This window comes from Bombus huntii, chromosome 16 (genome assembly GCF_024542735.1).
Source record: "Bombus huntii isolate Logan2020A chromosome 16, iyBomHunt1.1, whole genome shotgun sequence".
Taxonomy (NCBI): Eukaryota; Metazoa; Arthropoda; class Insecta; order Hymenoptera; family Apidae; genus Bombus; species Bombus huntii.
This window is the reverse complement of record NC_066253.1, coordinates 4,260,674-4,279,717: the sequence shown is the minus strand read 5'-3', so window position 1 is coordinate 4,279,717 and position 19,044 is coordinate 4,260,674. Positions and strand designations below refer to the sequence as shown.

Sequence of the window (19,044 nt, the reverse complement as noted above, 5' to 3'; positions counted from 1 at the left end):
CGAGGAAAACCATAATAGCCGACCCTGACCGTCGAGAAATCGTCCCATCGGAACGAACAGTTCAGTAGATCCACCCTTTGCAATTTATCGATGCTGCAATTCGGCTCTCCGACCTATCCAACCTACAGAAACTGACGAATTTTCTAAAAGGTCCATATAAAACGTGTCTTGCTTGTCGAAATAATCAATTCATGGAAACAATTTACATCGGTGCATTTTGCAGATTTGAACGACATTTTTGTAAAGTGCATAGATGAAGAATGGGAAGCTTTTTGCATTCTACTAATTTCTAATTCTAGTAACCTTGACAGACTACAATTATAGTATGATTACAATTATAGACAATTATAGACAGACTACAATTATAGTATGATTATTAATGATCATTTCCCATAAAAAGTTGCAAGTGTATACTTTTGGAATATCAAAAAATGCAGGAAATGTTGTTCAAAGCTAGATAGATGATTATTTTCTGAATCGCTTATGCTAAATCTTTTGTTAGTTTATTATACTGTGAAAAAATTGCAGATCTCCAGATGTCGATATTGAAAATAAAAGACAAATAGTAAACTTTTCGCACCAAAGAGCCACAGGTGCAACAGTATCTCACAAAAACTCATTATAGAAAAATATCGTATGCTTCAGAAACTGCGAGGAAGAAATTTAAGAGGCATTCCATCGATCGCAGCATCCTGGAGAGCCTGGAAATACCGAGTACATCCGTTGGTGATAGAAAGCAGCGGACTAGGGGTGGGCTCTGCTTATCCTGGAGCCTCGATAAGCATCGTTTCGTATGAGGGACTATTTACAGCAAGGCAAGAAATTTAATAAAACTCGGAGAAGTCGTGGAAAACCGATGTAGCACTATGCATATGCTTCTCTGTCACTGTCGCCGTTCCTGTGGCCGGAAGAGTAGGAGAGAAGAAGAATTTCAACGTCTGCGTGCGGAGGGTTCGACAGCCTGAGAACTAGCAGAAGAAGCCAGGACTCGTCGTACAGTGGCACAGAATCAATTTACCAGCCGAATCTATATTTCAGTTTTTACGGGGACTTACTACGCCTTTGCTGTCTCCTGTCAACAACATTTTCTCAATCGTTCCCGTTAAATTTCATGAATACTATATTGTATTTATCAAATGGTATTTGTACGGCAAGTAAATATTTAATTATTTTGGGAAGTGGTAAATCAGTTATGTCAAAGAATGTATGTATGTAATTATGTAAATAGTAGGATTGCGTAGTAAAATTATTTGATAAATTATTAGGATGATTTTCTAAGTGCAGTTTGAATGATATGTAGGTTCATTAAATTATTATTTAATCAAAATAATTATCAATAGGCTGAATATTTTTATGCATTTATGGGAAATTTAAAGCCATACAAATTTGTAAAATATTTAAAATAGGGTATTTGTTATGATATTTAATAAGTGAAACATAATTTATTCTATTATAAGTTATTCAAATACTTTTATGTGTCACTATGCACAAACCCAGTAACTCAGCATATTCTGTTGAAATATTTCGATAGATTTTATTAAAATATACTATCGTTATTTGTATTACGAACACGACTCGTGGCTCTCACGTTTGAACCATAATTTGCGGCACAAGCCAACCTCGATGTAAGACAATGGCTTAAATGTGTTAGCCGAGGAGATCCAGTTAGATTAATTGATATTCAATACTAAATGCGTTTCCGTGCCACCCCATGAAATAATTCGAAGAATCGTTCAACATCGAGAACCTTAATTTCGTATTTCCATTAATTACTAGAGAAAAAATCCGAAAATCATATATCATATCCCAATGCAGAAAGAACCTGCGTATGCCTTTGTTTGAACAGACAGAACTAAATCGTTCGAAAAAAACAAAGAATCCGCAGAAAGCATTCAAATAACCTGTTGCATCGAGTCAGGCGAAAAAAAATCAAAAAGCCGCTCGGTCAACTGAGATCCAGAAGAATCAATAAACCTATTAAGTTCAACGAAATAACCATAGCCCATAGTCAAAGGCGACTAATCTACGTTACGATATGTCTTCTTTTCTGTACCTGACCAAAACTTTGTTTATTTGTGTCTTAAGTTCACTTTCGCTTCTTCCATCCTTTAAAGAAGGAAATTTCAAGCGGGATGAAATAATGGGAAGGAAAGAAAACTAATTGCGATTAATCATCTGTGGAACGACTTCTTTCCATTGCCTAACTAAAATGTAATTTGTTAATTTACAAATCGATGACCATTGACTTCCATTTTTCAGAAATAAAAAGTCCAAATTAATATCAAAATAAAATTTGAAGAGATAATGAAGAAATGAAAAGTAGTTGCGAATAAGTGTCCATTTTTATTGACTTCCATTTTCTAGAAAATAAAATTCTAAGCAAAATAAAAGAAATAAATAAATAAAATGAGATTATTTTCCCACGGAACGCCTTAGAAAATTTCCGCACACAGATTCATTTTCATTAATTTCCATCTTGCAAAAGAGAAAAAGGCAAACGAAACTAATTGGAAGAGTAGACTACTAATTGCTTAGGAAATGTCCTCTTTCCAATATTTAACAAAAATCCTATATCTTAAGCCTGTCCACATTGATTACTAATCCCCAAAAAACGAAAACTTTCATTTGAATGAAATAAAAAAGAAAGGATAAAAGGAAGAAGGAGACTAATCTCGATTAATCGCCTACTAACAAAAGCCTTCTAATCAAAATTACACTTTTCCATCCACAAGTCCATCTTCATTGACTCCTAATCTTCAAAAGAGAAGTTCCCAAACGAACCAAAGTAGAATAAAAGAAAACGAAATGAATGAAGAGAACTGAAAAGAAACTCAAAAACTGACTTCGGTCCGGCGGAAAAATTGATTCAGCGTAGTCTGGAGGGCCACGGCGAATACGCGAGAAGAAGAGCCGGGGGCGCGTGTGCGCAGTTCCCTCGACCAACATGTCCGCCCGGGTACTCTAGGTAGTCGTGGTTATGCGGCGCGGTGCGTTGCACACCGTCGTCAGGCGAATCCTCGGTTTTCCGTGCTGCGTACGTCCGCGAGACACGCGTGTCCCTTCTATGACCGGCTAAAGGGCCAGGATCGCTGAGTCGTCGCCTCCTGGTGATTGTGGCTGGCTCTGGTACGAGTTCACCAAGGGTAGTGCACGAGGTTCCGAGCAGCTGCGGGGAGGCTGGAGCCGCGACACGGACAGTCAGAGTGCTGCTCGAGAGTGGAGAATCGCGGGAGAGCCAGGGAGAGACAGGGAGAGACAGAGGCTTACTGGAGGTGAAACACAAGCGGGCAAGAGAGGGAGAAGCTTGAGGCAGGCGCGCGTATTGATTCCCGCGTGGCGTTTATACGGTGAGGTGAGAAAGCTGCAACCGGAAGACTTGTGCCCGCTTCCTTCTTGTTCGCTGAAAAAGTCGAAGGAAAGGCGGACTGGGCCAACCACATTGGGTTCCTGGCTCTGAAGCTGCTCGTCCTTCGGTTACTAGAAAGGTACGTTGCACCAATGGACAAACCGGACGGACTCAGGCTGGTCACTTTGATTCATTCAGTAGAGAGCTGTTTAAGAGAGAGAGTCGGCAACACGCGCGTCTTCCTTGAGGAGAGAGAGAGGAAAGAGGGTAGTCAGTGTTTATGTGTACGTGTGGCTGTATGTTAGTACGAGTCGAGGGAGGGTCGGTTGAAGGCACTCTCGAAAAAGGGTATATCGATCCGCTGGTCCGGGACCATTGGCTCTGGCACGCCACCACGAAATCGTGCTTCACCCGACCCTTCTTCCCTTTCTTCACCCTTTCTTCGCCGTGTTTCTATGTTCTTTCCACTCGTTCTATACTACTGTACGGTATCTCTATTACCTACTTTTCTTATTTATTCTTTATACTTTTCTTTTATATCTGTTCTTGCTCGTTCAGTATATATTTTGTGTTTTATCTCTTTTCGAGGTTAGCGAGTATATGTTTTATTATTTTGCTTCCTCTTTTATGACTTTAGATGAAGGGTACGTAGTTGGTTGCTGTCATTATTCAAAGGATAGTGGCAGGTGTTACTTGATTGATGTAAGGAACACAGTGAGCAAGATCCTGGCTGCTGCGATGCTCTTGTTACTCTCGCCCTTAAACGTATCCCTTATCGATCCAGGCCCGGCTACATTGCCGTACGATCCGAAATTGCGCTCCACGAGCTTCTTCTGCGTCCATTGCCACCTTATCGACCCTACTGGCATCTATTTTTCACAGTCGGAATCGCTTCGTTTTGCTCTTCGCCGTACCACTTCTTAATATTCTGCGTCTTTAACTACTTTAACTACACATATTGTTTCAATTAATTGGACGATCGCCTGTTTTCAGCCGAAATCTGCATGTAGAACGTGTTGGAAGATTATCGCGACATTTTAAAGAAGAGAAGAGAGCGATAGCGTTTTTGGAGGCTACTTTTTATATCGTGACTTCTAACCGGCTATTACACGAGGAAAATCCATAATTAGAATAACGACACCCTTAGGGCGAGACGCGGGGGAGCGTATAAATAGCTTTACTATCCTCCTTCTATAACTTTCTTTGAAGATAATGGGATCGTTAAACCGGTACACCTATCTCCGCTCTAAGAAGAATATAAAAATTCCAACGCTACTTGTGCTGGATGCAGAACCGAACTTTCACAATATTCTTCGCCTTCTTTCTTTCTTCTTCTTGTTGAAGAGAAGAAGAAATTCCAAGATGGTGCACAATTGTAGTATCTTCTCCCAAGTGGTTTGTCTTAGTTGGTCAGTCAGGCTTGGTCTGTCCGTTTCTATATTTTCATTTGCTAGTTTTGTGCTTCTTCATTGCCACTGGAGGCTCTCCTTGTCTCTTCCGTATCGATAGAACATGAAACGGAAAGCGGAATCGAGGAACGAAGTTCAGGAGAACCAGTTGAATGTCGCTGATTCTTTGCTCGAGTATAATAGCATCGACTGTAGCTTGTGAGAACTCTGGTGCATATCAGCACTCAAAACAATGTTTTATTACATGAAGAATTTCTTGAGAATTGTATAGTCATTAAGAAATATATTCATATTTGATGATATATATATTTTCTTTTTCTGAGAGAGCTTTCTTCTTTTCACAGTTTTGACTTGTTTGATGAAAGAAACTACGTTTATGTGGAATGACCGTAAACGTGTATTCATTCTGAAGCAGAGTTCCGCATCGTGCCTTTGTTTATTCATGTCGCTGCACTCTGGCTCAAAATAAATAATGAATGAAGCAAGTAACGGTAAAGGGGGAACTGTATGCGAAGAAGTTCCAAATATCATCCCGCGCAACTCTTAAATGATATTAAACTTTGAGTGGAAGATTGTCTCAAGATCATTTTGTACAAAGCACGTAAAATTGTTACCGCATACGCCGCTAACTAGTCAATTTTTAAATATTTAAAATCACTATCATATACTATATTACATCCTACACTTTCACGATTATTTTAAGTAGCACCTGTAGTAATCAATTTGACAAACTTTTAAAATAATTTTCATATATATATATATTTTAGGCAAATATCAATTCCACTATTAAATAACGAAATCCATAGAATAGGCAAACCTCAGGTACAGTTTTCAACAAATATCTCAAAGTAAATATCTGAAGGTAATTTATTAAATTATCATATTTTATTATTGACATAAATATTAATTATGTTACTAAAATCTTTAGATTAAATAATTCTGAGGAAAAATTTTAAACGGAAAGCGAGGAAAAAGAAGACGATTGAGTTATCATCCGGAGGATGACTGATATCACATGGACCAAACGGCGATCGAACCGCCCTTACGACAAAGATTTTGCGCAGTAGTAGGCCCCCCCTTTTATTTAACGACGGCACACACACGTCGTCGCGCAGTTTGAGACCGCGCTCGTCCCCCCGTGGAAGTCGTCGCCTTCCTCGTCCTCGCGGAAAGAAGGAAAATCGTGTGCCGCGATGTTGGGCGTTAAGTGGCGTGTACGACGTTGTTAAGATACGCTTGGCGTGAGCCGGTGTAGTTAATCTCGCGTGCCTCCTCGTGGACAGCTTTTTTCAGTTCATTTTTTTGCCCTTCTTTCTAACGAGCTGTTGTGTCTCGCCGGAAAAATTTCGCCGATTCTGTGTAAGATACTAGTGTGAATCGTTTGGGCGCTTTGTAGATAGTGTTTGTGATCAGGGAATCGCCAGCTCCAATCTGTTGTCTGAATTGTTTGGTAAAGTAGTTGATACTTCCAAGATTTCAGTTACCTTTATCTATGTCGTTGAAACTGAACTCGTTTGTTAGGAGTTCAAGTGTTGAAAATTTAGATAGTTGGATATTCGATGTTGCGAGGAATATAATCATAAAACTTTTAATTGTAATGCAATTGATAAAACTATCGAATCTGATGTATGGAATTGGTCGAAATATTCAAAAGAGTATAATATTCAAATATACGTAGTCCTGTAGAAAGAAACCTGTATAAAGTAATTAGAGGATCATGTGCTGAAAATTTTGGATATTTGGTTCTTTATAATTCTCATTTACCGAGGAAGGAAAAGCTTGTGTAAATTAATTAGACGATCATGTGCTCAGCATTTTTGAAAAATTAAATATTTAGTGTTTAAAAATTTCAATATTGTATGCGATTGATCAGAATATTGAAAAGAAGTATATCTGGCATGTGGTTATTTCGAGATAAATTATACGAGCAGTTTGTAATTGTTTTATTGGAAAGGAAAGTGAAAAGAACGATGAGTGATCAAAAGCACAATGCTCCTCCAGCTTTATGTCATATTGAGAACTCCTTTGCTTAACGCTGACGTTTTCCCATGGAGTTGTCTGCGAAGTCGAAAGTCCGGAAGCTTTATTACTCCCGCCTGTCGAAGCCAAACTTCTATGCAAGTTTTTGAATTTTCACATAGGAGCCTTAAAACTTATCGATAACTTCCAGGAATTTGCTTTGAAATTCTTCTCTCTCTCTCTCTCTCTCTCTTTCTCTTTGTTACAAAGAAGAAAATAGTCTAGGTTAATATCTAAAAGAAGTGAATCTAAGTAGATATTTGCTTCACGCAGTAAATATTATAAAGGGTACTTTACTTTTGATCCTTTCCGTATTCTTTCACCTTTAAATTTCCCATAAATGCATGGAAATGAGCAATCTACTTGTAACACAACCTGAAATAAAATACAGTTTCAGAGAGTTTAGTTTCAGCAGTTTACTAGGTTATAGAATTTGTAGAGTAAAGAATGAGATGATATAATAATCTTATTCTTTATATAAAGGTTTCGATGGAGCGCTTGTCGACGAGCAACCCGTCATACGCTCCTTGTTTCCGTGGGGTTTCGGTGTATGGGGGATTGCTCTTCAGCTGACGCCCAACACTTGCATCTTTAAAGCTTCGTTACTAAAAAGCAAAGTCACATGGAGTATACTCTAGAAAAATACTTATTTTTCATTTTACCATCACTTTCTGTTTATTCATTCAGAATTATATTTTAAATAATAATAATACAATACTGTCATTGTTGATTTGTAATAACACAGCAAAAGATACAGTAAACTCTAATAAGTAACATAAGAAAGTCAGATTGAAGTTTTGGAATTCCAAAGTGTTCCATACTTTACTTGATCCGCCTTGCGATATGCCTACGTTATCTATTCTATAAATATAAATATTTATTATACCGATTAATGAAATAACTAAAAGTCTCATTAAATACCTACGTACTAACGTAACTATTCTTATTTTGTTTCAGGAGAGCGCGAGAAGGTGATCGGTGGGCCAGAATGAGAGAAGAGACCCAGGTCTGCTCGAGCAGGGACCCGTCGGCCCTTCGCGCGAGAAATGATTTTTAGAAGGTACCGATCAAGCACGCCACCTATATCTCTTCTATCACTTCCTGTTCTTCTAACTTCTTTCCAAACTGCGAGAACTCTTCTCCAAGTGTGCCCAGAGAATTGCATCGATTGGAAATTACTCTGGAAATACGAGTAAACCTGCATGGCATGCCACCAACACACGTTTTCTTCTTTGTAATTCAACGCGATATTTCTATCTGAGACGAGCGTACAGGTGCCCTCTGTGTCAAGCACGCCGCTTGTACTTCGAATGACCATTAAACATTCGCTTCTGTTGCATTAGTTATACGTGATAGCAAATATCAAGAAGAACTAGATATGGTTCGTTCAGTTATTCAAATTATGTGTGATTGATGAAAATTTTTATTTACTGATTTACTCAGACCTATGTAATTAGACTCTTGCAATTTGTTTAATGTCTCTGTAGCTATCGAATTAATTTATTTGAGATGTGTGTAGTGTGTACTGTAACTGGGTGTCTTATAATTTCTTCTCTTTTTACGGAAATGTTTCGTATTTTTTATAATTAGGATATATATCCTATTTGTATATACAAAGTTAGAATTGTGTTTAGGAAAGGTTTTTAATCTCGAATCTTGAGACAGAAGTGATTTCTGGTTCAAAAAGATTGCATGAACGGTGGAACTTTTATGGATTCACGGTAGCAGAAGAGCGTCCATGGGGAGCACGACAGTTTACCCTTACACGTGCATCAGTATCATTACGCTGCACGTTTTTCCCCCGTGCGAGTATTTCCCTGGAACAGGTTTGTTGCCAGAAGTATCGCCAGGGACCGATTGGTCGTTTACTGGAGCAGCGTAGCACCGTTATTTATGAGCCCTCATCAAGCTACTTAGGGCCACAGAGATGTAGTAAACTAACAAGAGAGAGGAACTTCCTACCTTCATTAAACTCAAAAATTCCTAGGGCATTAACGTCCCATTCAAGATTATAATTTCCTCCTTTCTTTTTTTCCTTATTTGGTAATTGTATCCAAAAGTGGGAAGATTCGGTAAATCAGAAGAAGCTAAAACATCTCTACTCATTGTGGTACCATAATAAATGTGTCTTTTCTTCTAGGCTTCGAATTTTAGTGAATAACCTAGAAGTTAGATCATCAAGAGATATGAAAACTATAGAGAACCAATGTCACTACAAAAGTATCTTCTCCCCTAGCTCTTCAACTTTACTCTCTTCTTTCTCAATTTTTCACCAGTTATCAGCAATTTGTTTCCTCTTACTTATTACCATAAGTTTCCTAACCACTCAAAGATTCCAGGCAACTTTATCACTGATTGCTCGAACGAAGTCGGTATGGTTCAGACGAGATTATTCCATAAATTGTTCCCATGCACTAGGAGCTAACCCCCTTTTTAGGGAGAATCCGTGAAAGGGAGGGTAAGGTCAAGGTTATGCCACGACAGCCGCACGCGGTTGAGGATTTCATTGATTCTTAATGAGCCAACGCGAGCTTGACACAGAATGTGTCGTATGAATAGTACCACCAATTGAATTGAAGACCGAGACATTCGGTCGGTGATGGACGTCGCTTATGAGATTCCTGGCATAATTCTCGGTGGCCCTAGGTCAACTGTGATTGCGCACAGCCACGTGCGATCGATTATTCGGTTACCATAAAGGGGGCTGGAAGCGTTTTGTTTCGGCCCTTATTCACCTAGTGATTTAAATACACTATCCTTCTACCTGCTACACATCGTTCCAATCCCTTTCTGATACTCTTTCGAGCGGAATCTTCTTAGAGGTTAGGTTAGGGTTCGCGTCGACTAGATTAGGATTGATCCTTTGCTTATAATAGAATTTCAGTTCTCAATAGTTGACGACTAAGAATTGTTTGAACAATTCTGGTAATTTTTTAAGGCAAATCTATCGAGGTTAGGATAGGTTCCATGATGAATAGGTTAGAGAATTAATCCAAGCCTTAATTAACCTTTGCCAAGGTTAGTGAGATTTCAGTTCAATATTTGATTTGTTATGCTAATAGCCTTTTAACGATAGTTTTCTGATACTATTTTGAGAAAAATCTTCTTGAAGGTTAGGTCAAAGTTCGCGATGAATTCTTAATGAAAGCTAAGTTTCCTACCTAATCTGGTGTCAAATAAAACTTTACTAGAATATTTATTGAGATTAGTAATTTGTAATTTATAGTGGATTCCAGTGAGATGATAATATTAGAAGAAATATGCCAGGGGAGTATCAGACACGCAGAGAGTGGCCTAATAACTTTATCTAGCAGCCAGTCGATACCAGGGTGTGTTAATTTATTAATGGCTAGGATCCATCCATCGGTTCCCAGATGATCGAATGATTTTAATTTGGCACGCGATACGATGGCCTCGTTCTACATTTCCTACCGATCGTATCTTTCGTTCGTCTACATTTGTTCCATCCGAAAATAAAGATTGTCCACGGATCCATCGATTACCGACGCCCTTCGACGCTTCCTCGTTCGCTTTCCACCTTTCGAACTACGTCGAGATGAATTTTTAATAACGCGGCTGCAGCCCTGATTAAATCAAGGCTCATTAATTAACGCTGAATCACGATTTCCGCGTGTGTAATGGCGTTGTTCACCGGGCAAACGAGAAGTCTCCACTTCCAACTGACTCCCTAGTCACCTAGGGAATTTTATCCGTTGGTTCTTTTATTCTTGTTTAAGGATTAGTTAACACGGATAAATTTGATATTTAATAGAATAATATCGAATAATAGTTTTCATAAAAATATTAGTTAATTAATTTCTTTCGTGGCGAGGAATATTTTTCATGTAATCTCAGGTATACTAGCTGGCAAACTTTATTCTCAGAATCTACAGATTAAAAATTTTGTACTAGATAATAATTCCGAGAAAATTCACAAAACTTCAGCCGTCAGAAAAATTCTCTTTCTAATAATTTCGCTTTGCTTTTGTTTTATTCGCTTTACTAACCACATTCTAACATTTTTGTCGCCATTCTAACTTGGAAAATTCCCAAGGATAGGCAGAATCGCTAGTTAAAGAGAACTCTAAACAGTAGAATGAAAGGGAAAAACTTCTCTCCAATCAAGTGTACTCGCGTGGAGGATATCAATAGCAAATAAGGTTCGCCGAGGCAATATAAACAACAGTTGTTAGTGATAAAATGGGAACAGCAAATAGGGATTTTAGGAGGGCAACCTTGAACGTGCCTGATTCAGGGAAGTGATAGTAAAAAGTCTAGTGATTCCGGCCAGTCACCTATCAGCTGTCGTAGACGTCGAAACCTTCGTGTTACGATCCTCAAATTGGTTTCGTAACCTGTCTAAGCCTAATGAGTTTCAGCGTTCAATTTCGTGATTTTATTACTATGCTGTTTGCTCGACTTATCCAGTTATCCATTTATTGGGTTCTCTCGTTTTAGTATAGGGACTGTTCTTGAAAATTTCCATTTCAAAGAGATTGAAACTTATAGGAAATATAATTAGAAATCAAACAATCTGGCTATTAGGAAAGTTTCAAAATTCAGAAATTGGAGGGTTCATATATTTGAGGAATCGAAAGTTTCGAAATAGAAACGAATATACGTATATCTAATAAAACATATTGCCTGTTAATGGATTACACGTACGTGGCTTAAGATTAGATCAACAGATCGATTAAACGTGGCTCTTGGCTTAGATCAATAATAATAAAGTTTGCACAGGAAAATAATTTTTCATCGAAAGTCTCTTTAATCTCGCAATTAACTATGAATGGACAAGAAGAATGTTCGTTAAAAGTATAGTTGATTGAAGAGAGTATAATTCTTGAAAACATGTAGCTTCATAAACGAAGAAGGATAGAACTGACGGTGTCATGTTAAAAGTTTTCAAGCAGCGAAGGTGTATGGTTGCTCATGGTGTCAGGATACCCAGAACGTATGGTGAAGATTATAGAGACGTTTAATGTGTAGTAGGAGTATGCAGCCTGTGCGTTCCTCTCTTTACCCCCACCCGGTACGTATCGATCGATCTGTCCTGCTTTTCCAAGGGGTAAGGAATGGGTGGCGACTCCTGGCATCCTTAGCTTCAGCAAAAATTTGCGACTACGAGGCTGCTCTGCTAACAAAGTGCATTAGCCGTACGGCAACACCCTATGGAAGCCTTTTAGCAACGACGTGTTACGTAACGGTGATTGCTTTTGATAGCCTTGTGTGTCGTGCCGAGAGCACATGAAGATTCCGAAATTCCCACCCACCCTTTAGCCTTCGTGGTTCATTAATTAATTCTTGCGGTCAGGCTCCCGGCTTCTCGAAGAAACTGATTTAGCCGTAGCACGACCCTAGCCGCAAGGTGTTGTTTAAATGCCGAAGAAAAAAACAGCAGGACGATTGGAGACTTTTTATAGGAAATTAAATATTAAATTCAGAAATTTGAGAATTCTGCAGTTTGAATGTTCAAAGATTTAATTTGAAGATTTGGAAATTTCAGGATCTTGGCACCCAAACGTCAAAAGTTTCGGAATGTTAGAGTTTCCAAAAACTCCAAAGACCGATAGATTGGAAATTTGATAGACAAAAAATTTCCAAATTTGGGCCTTCCGAAATTTGACAACGTTGAAACTTGGAAATTCCAAACTTACCGATTTGCCAAATGACCACGTCCTAAGATCCCTCTAATTAAAGATAATTCTGTTACGTCCCACTATCCTTGTTCAAAATTAGTCCCCAACCGATCTTCCTCGAATCATTAGCCTTTTTACTAATCGATGATTGAATTTCAGGAAGAGGGCATGACGCACCGAACTCATGCAGTGGCGAAAACACGTGCGCATCAAGTACGGTGGTCGAGTCGGTGTCGGTCAAGGGCAGCGGGAGCGGGAGCAGGTGCAGCTGCAGGTGCGCGTGGTGCAGCTGCAGCGGGAAGGGGGCGCACGACTCAGCTACGTCTGTCATCAGCCTCAACTCTCGTCGACGGCTCGCCGCAGCTGCAGCGCAGCAGCCATGCTCTGCTGCGGCCGCAGAAAAGTGAGTACCAAGCATCGTTCAACCCTTCAGGATTGCATGCTCGTTACAACTGCAACACCCTTGGTACTTCAGCCAAGGAAACCCGCTTTGCATGGAACTGTAGGGACTCATCCTCGGCTGATGGGGCTGAGATCAAGTTCGAAGTTAATAGCTTCGAAGTGAAGCCGTTTCAGTCGATTACCACTCGAACCTCCTAATTGCCTACGCTCGCGTATTATTTTAGTAACATACAATGAGATCTGTGAATTGAGAAGATCCAAAATTAAGGAAACCTAAAGTTGGGGAAATTGTAAACTGGCCAATCAAAATATAGGAAGATCCAAAAGTGGACAGTCGAAAGTAGTAAAGTTCTAATTAATTGGGTACATTTAAAGCAGGAAAGTTGCAGGAGGAAAGGTACACATTGAAAGTTTCCAAATTGGGAAAAATCCTAAATAGAAAGCCCCAAAATTGAAAACTCCAAATTTGGCAAGATCTATTATCTAGAATATAAGGATGGTCTATATAAATAACAGTAAGAATCTAGGACTCGTGATAGTATCACAATAGGAGAGCAAGCAAGAGAATGGTAGATTGGTGTACTTCCGCGTGTCTTCGATTACTGGATTCAATTTACACTGGCTGCGTCCATCGAACCACCTGGACACGATTGCATCTGTGAAATCAGATTAATCGGGTTAATGTCACGTGCTCCCACGAGCATGGTCCAGTTACACAATCCTATCACCACGTGGCCTCATCGTCAATGTTTATTTAGATCCATACGATGATTAGACCATCCCGTTTCCTTGGAAACGGTTCTTGTTTCATTTTAGATGTAATTTTAGCGTGTTTGCCAGGTAATGAGAAAGTTGAACGATGTTTCCCCAAGTCTGAACCGTGGAGAGCCATTCTAGGAATATTTTGTTATAAAATAGCGCCACTGTTAAGGATTTTACTATGAGGAAATGTAGATATTTATATCCTAGTTTAAGTTTAGCCATAAACTTTTTTTCTTGAAATTTCTTTCAAAATTTTTTAAATTTTCTTTTAGAAAGCGTCACGTATGAAATTTCAGGTAGGAGATAAAAATATAACAAGAAAACTACAGATCGGCAAGATCTAAAATAGAAAAGCCCAAGCCGGGGCACATCCAAGATAAGAGAAATCCAAAAATGAAAGATCTAGGACAAAAAGCCGAAATCGGAAAAACCTGAAACGGGAAAATTCCTAAATGAGAAACCTATTTCTGTCAGGGAAAAAATACCAAAATATTTTCAGTTTCTTGTGTAGAAATTATTCCTAGGCACAACGATGTCAGAGGCTTGTACATTTTTGGCTTCAATATACTTATTGATATTCGAAGTGAAATATCAAATTTTCGGTGAATGCGTTACATGGAAATCGAAAACACAGTTCCGATATACGGTTGGCGAATATCGGCCCGTTATAAATCAATATCGAGATACGGAGCGGAACAGCTCGGCTTTTATCATATATATTTGTCACACTCCCGCCCACAAATATCCGGCAGCTTGCCATTATTTTCTATTCCAACCGATGATGCAGGACCAACCAAATAAACGTATGCAACTCCGCGATTGATTTCTCGTCCAAATCATCGCACCAACTGTCGATGATTATTATTTACCTCGCGTTTCTGCCGATGCCTCTGAAAATCAGAATATAGAGACGCGATGTGTCTCATAAGATTCCATACTAAATTCGCTACTGTACTTGGTGATTAAATACCATATGAAAATATAGCGTATTGGAACATTTTAGAAGCTTTATACAGCCGTATACCATTGGCCAAGAATTTGGAATCAATTTTTCAATTATAGTTATATTAATTCTTACACTAATTCTAAATTAGAAGATATTCCATCTCCATTGTACTATCGTCTGTTCAAATTTTTAGCTTATACAACACACTAATTCCAGTTCCACGTGGATAAATGAATAGAATAGATAAATGGATTAGAAAATAAGTTTAATCAATCTTTTTCATAGAGAATCGTACGAACTTTCTGTACATATTGGATACGATCTTTTGTTCTGCGAGCTTTATGGAAAAGCCCGGGTATTCAATTCATTTAGCGCTATTAATAGAGCACTCTATCAAAATTTGATTGACATCGTTTCAAGGATTTGTGAAAATATAGGTCAAAAGCTTAGACTCGGTTATAGGTTTACCTTTAAAAGCTATCATGGTTAACATTGGCCCGGTGAATTTAAACTTGGTAAAGGCAAAGTTCCATATAGAACGCACCAACCTAGCAAAACTACAATAGTCTAAAGAACAATATAATTCCAGGATAATTCACCATGAAAATATGTCCCTGTCCTTCGACTTTGCTTCGCTTCTTGACGTGCCTATGACGAGCGTGGAGATGGTCTTTTGAAAACGAGTCATGTGCACAAGTTCACTGGGAAGCGAAGACAATGGGGTGGACAGGGTGGAAAAGAAAAGACGACGCCCGTCCTGGCACAGAATACGTGGCACAGCTATGCCGCGTCATTTTTATATTGTTCCACTCGAAAACAACCCCACAGTTTGCCCACGGCCTGGAAACGTTTCATCTAGCCTGCAGATTTCATCATCTATTATTTCACGTTTATTATCTACCGCGTTTACGCTTTATTAAACCCACCGCGTTGCTGATTAAGTTTTATCAAGTATGATTATCCTCGTTTTAGATTAGGGTAGGGCCAACTGTGTTCCTCGCTGGTTCCCACGACGAATACTCCTCTCCTGAGGAATTTCGGCCAATTTATCGTAAACGTTGTGGAAGCTTTATTTGCATCGGAGTTTATTTTATTTTTTAGAGTTTAAAGTTTGTAGAGTTTAAGGCCATCATCTTCGTTATTGCTTTATTACTGGTTAATCTTCGTATAGGGTGACTTATGTATTAAAAAAAGAGGGGTAGGAAATGCTAAAAATCTATAATAATAATATATTGGATGAAGGGTTTCTGGAACCCTGATAGGAGATCCTTTGTTAGACAATTTGGTTAATTCATTGGTCGATGGTAGCAAGATCAATTTCTGATAGGTTTTAATTGATCTTTTATCTTCTTCTATTTAACAAAAATAAAAATTTAAAAATCAGGAATAAAATTCATTGTAAGATTGCTGGTACTATATATCAAACAATATTAGATAAGCACTGTAGGGTTATATACGTATATTGTTTGACCTGATCTTGGTAAATATGCCAAGGGTTAAGCGTGAACCATGGCATCCAGCGAATATCGAGCATGTTTCCGGGGCCACGTTCCATGGTGAGCTCGGAAACTTTTCACCATGCTAGCGTGAAACGGCGTGCTCATAGTGGCTGTGTGGAGGCCCTTCCCAGAGGGAGAGAGTGTTAAAAGTGCTACACTGGCACAAAGGGGGATACTCCCTTCAGCAGGTATCAAAAGCATCGCGACAGTGTGAAGGGGGATCCCCCGTCCGTTGCCAACCTAAAGCTCAAAGCGTTCAATTTCAACGCTTCCGCCGGAATTTTCCCGTGCTTCCTCTATTGTTGGCGAATATTCTGATCAACTTATTAATCCGTAATATTAAGTCAGCACTTTTTTTCTCTCTTCTTGTCCTCGCCATTTGTACAACCTGGTCCAAAAGTTTGCACATGTGTATATTCATTAAAGTCAGGAAATTACAACGAAGCGATTATTTTCAGTTAATTTCACACGATATATTACAGTTATTAAGAGGAAAATGTTAAACAAATTTTTGCATTACAAAAATTTACAATCGGAGAATTTTGGATTATAAAAATTTCGAATAAAAAAATTTCTAATTATGAAAATTCAAAATTGAAAACATCGCTTTTTAATTAACCAATTCCCGATATAAAATACTATATAAACAATTTAGCGATAAAATGCTTTTTAAGGTTCGTTTGATAAATCAGATAGAGAAAGATTGATGGTTGTACGTGGACATCTGTGACTGAGTGTGAATGCGATAAAATAGTTGTGGGAGGATGCTAGAGGAAAAATAAGACACTAATGGCGGTGCGAATGTAGCGAGAATAGCCAAATGTCGTGGCAACGACGAATAAAACTGTCACGGGACGAAGTGGCTCGCGAACAAGTTTATTTAAATTCCACTAATGACGTCATTAAAATAATAAACGATGTCATTTAGGCGCTTCTGCTCTTCCACGATCAGAAACTCCGTAGGAAAACTTTCTCTCCCTGTATAGACGCCATTTTCTGTCGAAAACTTTCGTCAAAATTCGATTCTACTTTTTCGATGAAAAAAAAAGTAATAAAAACCAGAAATTAAAAAGTTTCGAATTATCAAATTTCATGATATAAAATATTAAGCACAAAATTATTTTGTTGGCACGGTAATTTTTACGAATTTGGACAGAAAGTTTTTTGGCATAAATTTTATTAAATCAATTTTACTTGTAAAATATGGCAGATTTTTCAATCGTTGAAATTTGAAAGGAGAATGAAGCAATACAGTTAAGTATTGGTTAGAATTTTATTATAACTTTCTAGGGATCCCTAGGATTATTCTAGGGACAAATTTGGTTTTGATGACAAGAAGTAGATAACTGACATTGTAAAAGCCAGTTCCGGCTTGATGTATTTCCATAAGCCGGCGTATAGATTTCCGGAAGCCGGCTTTACGTTCCTTCCGCGTATCACGCGTGTCGACAGCTCGAATATTTTGCATGCTTCCGCGAAAACTCGACGTTGTAGTCGTTGCAGTTGGAGTACATTACGTGCGATCGAGCACGCGATACGGATATTTCGTAAGGATGGCCGTGGCATAGCCGGTGTCTCGAAAGAAATCACGATCTTAACGTTTATAATGTTTATTATCATTCTTATATACTTCTAAATTTTTATATTACGAAACTTTATCATTTTTAAAACTTTTCTAATTTGAAATTTTGTTGTAATCTGTAAAAAAAAAAAATGCTGTAATCTGTAGCTTTTTTATTGTAAATATTTATAATTCAAAACTTTTTGTTTCTTTATAAATTTATTTCTTTGGTCAATTAAAATCTGCAAAGATTCTACTCTCCATTCGCAAATAAAAAATTCAGAGAAAATGTCCTACTTATATAAAAGAAACGTTCTATTTATAAAAGAAACTAGTCACTACATTTATTAAAAATTTAACAACGTCGATGACGCGTAAAATTTGATTTTACACTTAGAAATAAGAATATAGAGCACGACGTATATTTTCGTCTATAACAGAAACCTTCATTGACAAATCGTATATTTAGATTGCATTCCCATTGGAAAATCGGTTGTACAACCGATGTGCTGCAAATTTAGATGTGATCCGTCTGCTTCTTGAGTAAATGATTCAGCCACGACCCAAATTTCTTTTTGGAACACGTTGTAATACAAGAATCCGTATTGCAGAAAAAAGATTTCAAGTAATATAATTATACGATATATCGAGCATCTGGTTTAAATTAAATAATCAGTTGTACGCCAAAAGCTATATCAAAAATGTAGCAAGAAATTTTTCATTGAAACGATTCAAGGGAAAGCTGTTTGGCATACGCACAGTTTTTCTCAATCCAATTTTTTCAAGAACAGTTTGTCCTACGAAAAAATTTTATTCTACATTTCCTTTTCAGTTTTTTACGAACTTTAATTTGGCTTTCAATTGAAACGTCTATCTCTTTTTATATCAGAGATATTTAAAGATATATGAAGAAATTTGGTGGTGGAAATTTGAAAGACATCATTGAATACGTGTCAAAAACAATTACCACTTTTCGCCTATCCAGAACGCTGGCTTATTATGGCTCGTTCATCTACTATCGACATCAATAGCGCCGCTATCGATCAGGGACACGCGATGAGTAACAAATTTCTGCGTAGCTCGTGTTTAATGAACACGTCGTCCTTTCAGCGCATAATGGTTTTTTAATAGTTGCTTGCGTTAATTGGTCGATATTCGGGGATAATTGGCCCACTGAATATTTTAGAAGCTTTTGACCTGTTCCTTTTGATGAATACGGTACAATTGATTTCTATATTTTTCTTTAAGTCTTAAAAAGATAGTGACACATATATACAGGGTGAAAGATATAACTAAAACCATTTCAATTATTTTATATATAATGAAAATAAAATAATAACATTTTTAGTAAAACATAGCTGGGATAAAATTTGAATGATTTTGGGGGAGGGCACATAATTTGATATGATTAATTTTATGTTAATGGACGCTTAGAAAGTGTATGAAATTTAAATTTGTTTT

The 19,044-nt window shown here is 37.9% G+C and overlaps 1 protein-coding gene across 1 annotated transcript in view; it reads left to right on the top strand.

Annotated features, from left to right (window-relative positions):
- LOC126874591 (rho GTPase-activating protein 100F) overlaps positions 1-19,044 on the top strand; it is a 78,256-nt gene that overhangs the window by 8,214 nt on the left and 50,998 nt on the right. The window contains exons 2-4 of the mRNA XM_050636812.1: positions 646-3,485; positions 7,732-7,834; positions 12,573-12,816. Of these exons, the coding sequence (XP_050492769.1) occupies positions 12,598-12,816 (219 nt within the window). The 5' untranslated portion in view covers positions 646-3,485; positions 7,732-7,834; positions 12,573-12,597. The remainder of the gene's footprint in view (positions 1-645; positions 3,486-7,731; positions 7,835-12,572; positions 12,817-19,044) is intronic.